This window comes from Homarus americanus, unplaced genomic scaffold (genome assembly GCF_018991925.1).
Source record: "Homarus americanus isolate GMGI-L3 unplaced genomic scaffold, GMGI_Hamer_2.0 scaffold2539, whole genome shotgun sequence".
Lineage (NCBI taxonomy): Eukaryota > Metazoa > Arthropoda > Malacostraca > Decapoda > Nephropidae > Homarus > Homarus americanus.
Window position 1 is genome coordinate 1,250,618 of NW_024725489.1, and position 12,524 is coordinate 1,263,141.

Here is a 12,524-nt window from a genome sequence, read left to right on the forward strand (position 1 = left end):
TCTGATCTGACTGTCTCTCCCCCTCGTCTGTCTGTCTGATCTGACTGTCTCTCTCCCTCGGCTGTCTGTCCACCCAATAGTACAGTACATAACTCAGTGTGGCCCTGAACTCGTCAACAAAGCAACACAACACGGGAGGAGAGGCTCTTCCCGCCCCCTCCCTTCACCACTGTTGTCTGGCTCTGGCTCACACAGCTGGCCATCACCTCCCTTGAGTGACGCATCCCGGACACTCATATCTACACCACCTGTGAGTTCCGCATCGAGACACTCATCTACAACAGCTGTGTGGTCCCAGGGGTGGTTTCCGGGGGGAGGGGGTCAGGGGGTGGCCAAGGGGGTTATGAGGTGGTCAGGTGTCAGGTGGTCTAGGGGGGTCAGGGCAGGTGCTGACTGTATCTGATGACGCAGTGGTAAGATTACTGCTGCTATGCGCGCGCGCGCGCGTGTGTGTGTGTGTGTGTGTGTGTGAATAGATAGGCAGATAGATAGATTATTTCAGATAGATAATTAAATAATTTTTAGATAGACAAACAGATAAATGGATGGATAAATACAGAAAAAAGATAGATGGATGACTAGACACCGATACAGTAGACTGATAGATGGCTAGACACCGATACAGTAGACTGATAGATGGCTAGACATGATACAGTAGACTGATAGATGGCTAGACATGATACAGTAGACTGATAGATGGCTAGACACCGATACAGTAGACTGATAGATGGCTAGACATGATACAGTAGACTGATAGATGGCTAGACACCGATACAGATGGCTAGACATGATAACAAGACATACCCAGCAGCCATAAACAAGAGGCAGGGAAATAATAAGACCGTGTGCTAGACTGTACAGTACTGAGTCATGAAGGAAGTCATCCGTCATGATGTTTGGCCGATGACTTATAAATAATTCCCACCACAACTCCTACCACCATTATCTCTACCACTACTACCACCATTATCTCTACCACTACTACCACCATTATCTCTACCACTACTACCACCATCATCTACCACTACTACCACTACTACCACCATTATCTCTACCACTACTACCACCATTATCACCACAACTCCTACCACCATTATCTCTACCACTACTACCACCATTATCTCTACCACTACTACCACCATTATCTCTACCACTACTACCACCATCATCTACCACTACTACCACCATTATCTCTACCACTACTGCCACCATTATCTCTACCACTACTGCCACCATTATCACTACCACTACTACCTACATTATCTCTACCACTACTACCACCATTATCACTACCACTACTACCCACCATTATCTCTCTACCACTACTACCACCGTGTCTACCACTACTACCACCATTATCTCTGCCACTACTACCACCATTATCTCTACCACTACTACCACCATTATCACTACCACTACTACCACCATTATCTCTACCACTACTACCACCATTATCTCTACCACTACTACCACCATTATCACTACCACTACTACCACCATTATCACTACCACTACTACCACCATTATCACTACCACTACTACCACCATTATCTCTACCACTACTACCACCATTATCTCTACAACTCCTACCACCATTATCTCTACCACTACTACCACCATTATCACTACCACTACTACCACCATTATCTCTACCACTACTACCACCATTATCTCTACCACTACTACCACCATTATCTCTACCACTACTACCACCATTATCTCTACCACTACTACCACCATTATCTCTACCACTACTACCACCATTATCTCTACCACTACTACCACCATTATCTACCACTACTACCACCATTATCTCTGCCACTACTACCACCATTATCCTCTGCCACTACTACCACCATTATCTCTACTACTACTACCACCATTATCTCTACCACTACTACCACCATTATCTCTACCACTACTACCATTATCTCTACTACTACCACCATTATCTCTACCACTACTACCACCATTATCTCTACCACTACTACCGCCATTATCTCTGCCACTACTACCACCATTATCACTACCACTACTACCACCATTATCTACCACTACTACCACCATTATCTCTACCACTACTACCACCATTATCTCTACCACTACTACCACCATTATCTTTACTACTCCATTATCTCTACCACTACTACCACCATTATCTGCCACTACCACCATTATCTCTACCACTACTACCACCATTGTCTACCACTACTACCACCATTATCTCTACCACTACTACCACCATTATCTCTCTGCCACTACTACCACCATTATCTGCCACTACTGCCACCATTATCTCTACCACTACTGCCATATTTATCTACCACTACTACAATCATTATCTACCACTACTACCATATCTACCACTACTACCACCATTATCTACCACTACCACCACCATTATCTACCACTACCACCATTATCTACCACTACTACCACTATTATCTACCACTACTACCATCATTATCTGCCACTACTACCACCATTATCTACCACTACTACCACCATCCCCTCTACTACCACCACCACCTCTACCACCATTATATACCACTACTACCACCCTTTTCTACCACTAGTACCACCATCCCCTCCACTACCACTACCACCTCTAGCACCATTATATATCACCACTTCCACTAACTACCTGCTGGTGGACATCTTAACTACCTGTGATGACAATTCCCCCTCGTACACCACAAAAACGGCCATTATAGTTAACTGTCACTCATTAATTTTCGTACAGTAACCGGGTAGATGACACACACAGCCGGTAGGTACTTCATTATACACGCGTCAGGTTTGGCTCATTTAAGTCAGGTATCAATAATATTGGATAAGGCGAGAAAATGACTTTACTTTTATAGCGCCGGACAAAGGCGCCTCTAGCTGACACACTGACAGCTTCACTACAGGACAGTGGCGCCTCTTGCTGACACACTGACAGCTTCACTACAGGACAAAGGTGCCTCTTGCTGACACACTGACAGCTTCACTACAGGACAATGGCGCCTCTTGCTGACACACTGACAGCTCCACTACAGGACAATGGCGCCTCTTGCTGACACACTGACAGCTTCACTACAGGACAATGGCGCCTCTTGCTGACACACTGTTAGCTTCACTACAGGACAATAGCGGCCTCTTTGTTACACTGACAGCTTCACTACAGGACAATGGCTCTTGCTGACACACTGACGAAAACTTCACTACAGGACAATGGCGCCTCTTGCTGACTACACTGACAGCTCCACTACGGGATTAATGGCGCCTCTTGCTGACACACTGACGAAACTTCACTACAGGACAATGGCGCCTCTTGCTGAGCTGCACTGACAGCTCCACTGGGACAGTGGCGCTTTGGCTGACACACTGACAGCTTCACTACAGGACAGTGGCGCCTCTTGCTGACACACTGGCTTGGCTCCACTACAGGACAGTGGCGCCTCTTGCTGACACACTGGCTTGGCTCCACTACAGGACAATGGCGCCTCTTGCTGACACTGACAGCTCCACTACAGGACAGTGGCGCTTCTAGCTGACACACTGACAGCTCACTACAGGTTGATGGCGCCTCTTGCTGACACTTGTGGCTCCACTTTATAGGACAGTGGCGCCTCTTGCGGCGACACACTGACTTGGCTCCACTGGGACAATGGCGCCTCTTGCTACGACACACTGACAGCTCACTGCAGGACAGTGGCGCCTCTTGCTGACGCTGACAGCTCCACTATGGGACAGTGGCGCCTCTTGCTGACACACTGACAGCTCCACTACAGGACAGTGGCGCCTCTTGCGGCTGGCAACCACTACAGGACAATGGCGCCTCTTGCTGACACTGACAGCTCCACTACAGGACAGTAGCGCTTCTGGCTGACACACTGACGGCTCCACTGGGACAATGGCGCCTCTTGCTGACACACTGACAGCTCCACTACAGGACAGTGGCGCTTCTAGCTGACACACTGACAGCTCCACTACAGGACAATGGCGCCTCTTGCTGACACACTGACAGCTCCACTACAGGACAGTGGCGCTTCTAGCTGACACACTGACAGCTCCACTACAGGACAGTGGCGCCTCTTGCTGACACACTGACAGCTTCACTATAGGACAATGGCGCCTCTTGCTGACACACTGAGAGCTCTATTAACTTTAATTTTTTACTGTTCAATAATTATTAATTTTGTCTACTTCGTTATTATGTTGTTGATGAGTTGCTTAGTAAGTCACTTGTTGGTGAGTCACTTGTTGGTGAGTCACTTGTGGGTGAGTCACTTGTGGGTAAGTCACTTGTTGGTGAGTCACTTGTTGGTGAATCATTTGTTGTTAGTGAGTAACTTGTTGTAGGTGAGTTACTTGTTGGTGAGTCACTTGTTGGTGAGTCACTTGTTGGTGAATCATTTGTTGTTGGTGAGTCACTTGTTGGTGAATCATTTGTTGTTGGTGAGTAATTTGTTGTTGGTGAGTCACTTTTGTTGGTGAGTCACTTGTTGGTGAGTCACTTGGTGAGTCACTTGGTGAATCATTTGTTGTTGGTGAGTCACTTGTTAATTGAATCATTTGTGTTGGTGAGTCACTTGTTAGTGAAGTCACTTGTTAAGTGAATCATTTGTTGGTGAGAGTCACTTGTTGGTGAGTCACTTGTTAATTGGAATCATTTTGTTGTTGGTGAGTCACTTGTTAGTGAATCATTTGTTGTTGGTGAGTCACTTGTTGGTGAATCATTTCTTGTTGGTGAGTCACTTGTTGTTGGTGACTCACTTGTTGGTGAATCATTTGTTGTTGATGAGTCACTTGTTGGTGAGTCACTTGTTAGTGGGTCACTTGTTGTTAGTGAATCACTTGGTGGTGAGTCACTTGCTGTTGGCGACTCACTTGTTGTTGGTGAGTCACTTGTTAGTGAGTCACTTGTTGGTGAGTCACTTGTTGGTGAGTCACTTGCTGGTGAATCACTAGTTGGTGAGTCACTTGGTGAGTCACTTGTTAGTGAGTCACTTGTTGGTGAGCCATTTCTTAGTGAGTCACTTGTTAGTGAGTCACTTGTTGATGAGTCACTTGTCAGTGAGTTACTTGTTGATGAGTCACTTGTTGGTGAGTCACTTGTTAGTGAGTCACTTGTTAGTGAGTCACTTGATGAGTCACTTGTTAGTGAGTCACTTGTTGGTGAGTCACTTGTTGTCAGTGAGTCACTATGGTCTCTCAAGGTTAATTAGTATGAATATTTTTTGTGAAGATGTTCTGTGGGTGTTGTTTGAGGCTCACCTGAAGATTAGACACCCCAGGTATTTACTGCCCTGACGCTACCTGGGGGTTAGGTTAGGTTAGGGTGTTTAGTTTTCAGGTGATCCGTTTTTGTTAGGTCACCAACCTCGTAATCTCGTCGAGATAAACCGAGAGACGAGGACTCGAGGACGATGGAACATACGTGTATGTTGAGGATAGCTCACGTCAGTCATCAGTCGTTCAGTCAGTCAGTTAATCAGCCAGTCAGCATCAGCCATCATAGAGCTGCTGACACATCTTCGATCGTCGGCCCCCTGCAAGGTGATCGATCATGACCTCCAACAATTTCTTCTGCAGTAACAAACAGCGGAGTAGATGTTTACCTGTGTGTGTGTGTGTGTGTGTGTGTGTGTGTGTGTGTGTGTGTGTGTGTGTGTGTGTGTGTGTGTGTGTGAGAGGTCTTGCGTGCTGTCTTGTCAATATCCCCCAGCAGTCAACAGAGACGCAGCCACACACGCACACAAAACACCTTCAGACGCTGTGGTTTATGTGCGTACTGATACGCCTTTATGGGCTGGTGCAGTCACAGTCACGAAGATTTAAGACCACACACACACACACACACACACACACACACACACACACTAGCAAGGTGGTGCAGCATGAATCATAATTACGAATAAATACGTAAAATAAAAAAAAAACATTATATTAAACAAAATACTAAAATGAAAATAATGAGTAAATATTTGACTCTAAAAGACAAGTTTTTTCTTATATATATTTTTAGTGGATTTCCGAGATCTACAATAAATAAAATATATACAAATAGTGTATGAAAATTTATTTGTTTTACTGTGATATATAACATGATAAATTAATGTAGTTATTTGTTATTTTAACGTTGTTGATAACATATTCAAGTCATCGAATGTTGTTTTAACTTGATTTACAACGTATTCAAGTCATGCTATTTTACCGTGATGAATTAACGAAGAAAATTCCTGTGACGATGAATACAAATTATCGAGACAGGAAAGGCTCCATTTTTGCCTCCACGACAAAGGTAAGATGATGGATGGCAGGGAAGACTGACACAGAAACATTACTGTAGTTTATTATAGTTACGTGACAGCTGATTGATGATTGGTTGTTACTGTGCATTACGTCATCGATTAAGTCACTGTGTTAAGCCAATTAAATGCCTTCCTTGATGGGATTGGTTTGATTGATGATTGGTTGATATTCTGTATTATGTCATCGATTACGTCACTGCGTTCAGCCAATTAAATGCCTTCCTTGATGGGATTGGTTTGATTGATGATTGGTTGATATTCTGTATTATGTCATCGATTACGTCACTGCGTTCAGCCAATTAAATGCCTTCCTTGATGGGATTGGTTTGATTGATGATTGGTTGTTGTTCTGTGTTACGACATCGATTACGTCACTGTTTAAGCCAATAAATTGCCTCGATGGCATTGGCTGTTGATTAAACCTTAAGTTAGGTTAGGTTAGTTGCACATAACGCACACGCACACGCACACATACACACACACACACACACACACACACACACACACATACACACACTCTTCACCAGGTTAATCATTACCCAATTAACAACAAATTTATTCACCTTGACACCAATTGGACAAACAGACACTCAACTAACCTAACTAACCCCTTCCCCTTCCTCCCTCTCCTCTCTGCCCTCCTCCTCTCTCCTATCCCCTCCTCCCCCTCCTCTCCCATCTCTCCTCCCCCCTCCTTCTCAACCTGATCATTGCATAGTTAATACCGTCATGATCGTTAATGATTGTTTTGGTGTAAATAGGATCCTGCCGACCAGGTGAGTACGGTGACCTGAAGCCTATTAGTGACACGCACCTTTACCTGTCCACCAGTCTTACCTGTCCACCAGTCTTACCTGTCCACCAGTCTTACGGGTTTTGCCACGAGATTTGAAGAATGAGGTCCCATGTTAAGTCTTGCCCTCACAAGTTGCCCTTCCATTACAGCTCTTGCCCTTCATTAACTCTTGCCCGTCCCAGGTAAGTTACTAAATAAGGAGGGTGTCGTGTTATCAAGTACATCAGGTGATACAGTTTATTTGCCACAATTATAATTATTTGTTATTATGTGTGTGTATATGAGAGGGGAGAGTGTAAAGGGGAAGAAATTAACCCCCACGACTATGAGGTGTGTGTGAGTGAGTCATGCAGAACACACACACACACACACCTACTACACACACACACACACACACACACACACACACACACACACACACACACACACACATACACACACACATACACACACACACACACACACACACACACACACACACACACACACACACTCCTCGCTACATAATTTATAGATTTTTTGTTAAGCGATGAGAGAGGAATGTTGGCTGTTGTGAGTTAAATATAGCGGCTGGTGAGGTACTTACATGTGGAGTGTGTCTTATTGGTCACGATACTACTACTACCCCTACTACTACTACTACTACTACTACTACTACTACTACTACTTTTTTTCTAACGTGGCCTCCAGCCTCCCCCAATAGCCACACCTTTGCCGCCATTTTATTACCTTAATATTAAATATCCTAATACATACTACTACTACTACTACTACTACAACTACTACTGCTGCTACTATTACTACTACTACTACTACTCTTGTATCCCCCACGTTATATTCTCATCATGCACACAACTTTTAAGTGGCTATAGCGTTAAGATCTGTATCAGTGGTTGGTGTTGGTCACTGTTAATACACCGAGACTCTTCCTTAAACAGGTATAACAACTTAATTACAGGTGTTGTGTTTATATCGTCAATATATCCAGGTATTTGGTTCTTTATCTCTGTTAAGATTCTAAATTGAGGTTAGTCTCTGTGTTTAAAGACTGACACACACACACACACACACACACACGTAAAATAAGTTAGTGTCAACTTTGTAATGTATTCAACACAGGTAATGTAATACACCTGGTGGACCGAGACTTCCTGTTATGGAGGTAAAAATAACATCACTCGTATTTGACATTTGTGTGTGTGTGTGTGTGTGTGTGTGTGTGTGTGTGTGTGTGTTTAATGATAATGATAATAATAATTAACGGTTTATTGAAAAAGTTCAGCAGTCCGAAGGCTGAAAATATACATTAGACAAAAATGACTTATTACATACAAAGACATGGGGTGGGTGGGTCGTTTAACAAAAGCTTTCATTACTGAAAGAAGAAGGACCAATGCAGTGAGCCTTCAGCCAGGAAGAAACAGTTGAGTCTTCTTGTGTTGTGTCACTGTTGCATACTTGTGACGCCTGCAGTGTTTGTGTTGCATGCAATATACAACTCTTATGGTTTAAAACTTTCTTTATATAATTGACTTTCAGGGCTACGTTTATTACAGACTTTGAGTGCGGGAGATGTATATTGCGTGCAACATAAGAGTGCAGGAGATGTATATTGCGTGCAACATAACAGTGCAGGAGATGTATATTGCGTGCAACATAACAGTGCAGGAGATGTATATTGCGTGCAACATAACAGTGCAGGAGATGTATATTGCGTGCAACATAACAGTGCAGGAGTCACCATGTATGCAGCAGTGACACAACACAATAAGACTCAACTGCAGTGAATTGTGTTACCCGTGTGTAGTGTTACAAGTATGTAACTCTGTTGTGTTACATGTAATGTTTATCAGTGTTGCAGTGTTGTATTGCGTGATATAAACTGTAACACTTACGTTAACATTTATAATTTTATTAAGAGACATGAATTCAAGGTTAAATCAATCCGTCAGTATTATGTACAAAGCTCCTGAACCCACTGTGTTGCCGGGTAATACATTTGTATAATTAACTAATCAACATCACTCACCATTAAGAATATCAAAACTTATGGATACACAGAAGTATTTATTCAACAACCACAGCACTTGAATCTCAGCCCTGCGATGTGTTCAGTGTTGCATGCCAGCGTGCAACACTGAACACACACACACAGATGATGTTACTACACTCACTTACATCACATCAACACACTTTACCGCAACTCTTAGCTCTCCCTGTTAACCCTGAGAGTGTGGCAGTGGGTGAGTCATGGGTCACGGGCTTGGCGCAGTAATGAACATACAGTACACACAGTGGGAACTGCCTACAATACTGGGTGTGAGGTGGGTCGTAGTGAAGGGTGGGCGCGGTGGGTTGAGGCAAGTCGAGGTGGGTCACATTGAAGGGTGGACAAGGTGGGACCAGGTGAGTCCAGGTGGGTTTAGGTGGGTCGAAGCTAACGTGACTGTAGTGATTGAGGTAATAGGAAGACATGACTACACTGACAGGATAACATGAGTGATATGACAGTAATGACAGGTGGGGGGTTAGGTAGAGACTCACCTTTGACGTAGGAGCAGGGGATGATCTTGGCCAGGAAGGGATGACCTTTCAGCTCGATGGCTTGAACGAGGGGGCAGTCTTTTTCTGCCTCCAGAGACCTGACCACACACACGCTGTGGAGCGAGATAAACATTGTAACAATTTTACTCAATAGCGGGTTTGTTTACTTCTCATAATAACACGTAATTATAACTGTTATTTAAATCACTCTTAAGGTGTAGTTATATTTTGTGTGTTATTTAACTTATATAACCACATAAAGTAAGTCAATCACCGATACTTAATTATTAATGTCTTAACGTCTTGAGCACGATGACTTAATTAATCGTACTCAAGCGCTTAGGTTATGTTATTGTACTGAAGAGGTAGTCATCGTTCTCATTACTCCTGACTGACGGTCCAACAATCACTACTCCTGACTGACGGCTGACACTCACTACTCCTGACTGACGGCTGACACTCACTACTCCTGACTGACGGCTGACACTCACTACTGACTGACGGCTGACACTCACTACTCCTGACTGACGGCTGACACTCACTACTCCTGACTGACGGTCTGACAATCACTACTCCTGACTGACGGCTGACACTCACTACTCCTGACTGACGGCTGACACTCACCACTGACTGACGGCTGACTACTCACTACTCCTGACTGACGGCTGACCTCACTACTCTGACTGACGGCTGACACTCACTACTCCTGACTGACGGCTGACACTCACTACTCCTGACTGACGGCTGACACTCACCACTGACTGACGGCTGACACTCACTACTCCTGACTGACGGTTGACACTCACTACTCCTGACTGACGGCTGACAATCACTACTCCTGACTGACGGCTGACACTCACTACTGACTGACGGCTGACGCTCTCTACTCCTGACACCTTATATATTCATTATCTATCTATCCAGTAACTATCCACTCCTCCCCTTCCAAGTAAATCTAAGGTGAAAGCCATCTCGTTGAATTACGTCGTTATACCTCGTTAATGACAGTCACTGCTCGTTAATGACAGTCACTGTTCTTTAATGACAGTCAATGTTCGTTAATGACAGTCAGTGCTCGTTAATGACAGTCAGTGTTCGTTAATGACAGTCACTGCTCGTTAATGACAGCCACTGCTCGTTAATGACAGTTACTGCTCGTTCATATGACTGTCATGTGAGTTTTAGTGTCAGCTTATTGACAGACAGCTCCATCTGTCATGGGTAATTTTGAAGTTCTTTAGTGAGTTTTATATCGCGTATTGTTTTATTGTTCCTTATTGTAGCTTTTAACAACCTAACCTAACCTAACACTAACCATCCTCAGTATTACAATTATCATCGATTTTTTTTCATAACTTATGACAAGAAAAAAATACGAATAAAATACGTAATATATTGACTTGCAGCACGAGTTAGTATTACAGAGTGGTTGAGAAAATATATTAAGATATATGTGGGAAATTCTTGAAGGAGTCGAGGACGAGGACAACGGGTCGATGTCCTACTCGAAGGTGCCACTTGAGGGTGAGTTATGTTCCCTTTATCATTTCCTTTAATTGTTCACAAACATTTATTATTCTGTCAGGTATAACACCCTGTCTGAGTACTTGTGTGTGTGTGTGTGTGTGTGTGTGTGTGTGTGTGTGTGTGTGTGTGTGTGTGTGTGTGACTTATGCATGTTTTCATGTTAGTTCGAACCCAGGTACTTGACATACCATGAGAAGATCTTAACACACTCATTAGCTTAACACACTCGCCACCTGAAGATATTTCTGTGTGTGAGGTCTAAGTCAGGTTCTCGTACACACTCTTAACACACACTTAACACTCTTAACACCGTCTTAACACACTCTTAACACACACTTAACACTCCTAACACAGTCTCAACACACTCTTAACACAGTCTCAACACACTCCTAACACAGTCTCAACACACTCTTAACACAGTCTCAACACACTCCTAACACAGTCTCAACACACTCTTAACACAGTCTCAACACACTCCTAACACAGTCTCAACACACTCTTAACACAGTCTCAACACACTCCTAACACAGTCTCAACACACTCAACACTCCTAACACAGTCTCAACACACTCAACACAGTCTCAACCCTAACACAGTCTCAACACACTCCTAACACAGTCTTCAACACACTCCTAACACAGTCTCAACACACTCTAACACAGCTCTCAACACACTCCTAACACAGTCTCACACACTCACACACACTCCTAACACAGTCTCAACACACTCCTAACACAGTCTCAACACACTCTAACACAGTCTCAACACACTTAACACAGTCTCAACACACTCCTAACACAGTCTCAACACACTCTTAACACACTCCTAACACAGTCTCAACACACTCTTAACACAGTCTCAACACACTCCTAACACAGTCTCAACACACTCTTAACACAGTCTCAACACACTCTTAACACAGTCTCAACACACTCCTAACACAGTCTTAACACACTCTTAACACAGTCTTAACACACTCCTAACACAGTCTCAACACACTCTTAACACACTCTTAACACAGTCTCAACACACTCCTAACACAGTCTTAACACACTCTTAACACAGTCTTAACACACTCCTAACACAGTCTCAACACACTCTTAACACAGTCTCAACACACTCCTAACACAGTCTCAACACACTCTTAACACACTCTTAACACAGTCTCAACACACTCCTAACACAGTCTCAACACACTCCTAACACAGTCTCAACACACTCTTAACACACTCTCAACACACTCCTAACACAGTCTCAGCACACTCTAACACACCTAACACTCCTAACACAGTCTCACAACACCACTTAACACCTCTAACACAGTCTCAACACACTAACACAGTCTCAACACACTCTAA

General features: G+C 43.7%; 1 protein-coding gene across 1 annotated transcript in view; it reads right to left on the reverse strand.

The window, feature by feature from the left end:
* Positions 1-12,524, reverse strand: part of LOC121865089 (glycine receptor subunit alpha-4-like) — a 43,091-nt gene that overhangs the window by 17,261 nt on the left and 13,306 nt on the right. The window contains 1 exon segment of the mRNA XM_042364421.1: positions 9,640-9,752. Within this exon segment, the coding sequence (XP_042220355.1) occupies positions 9,640-9,752 (113 nt within the window).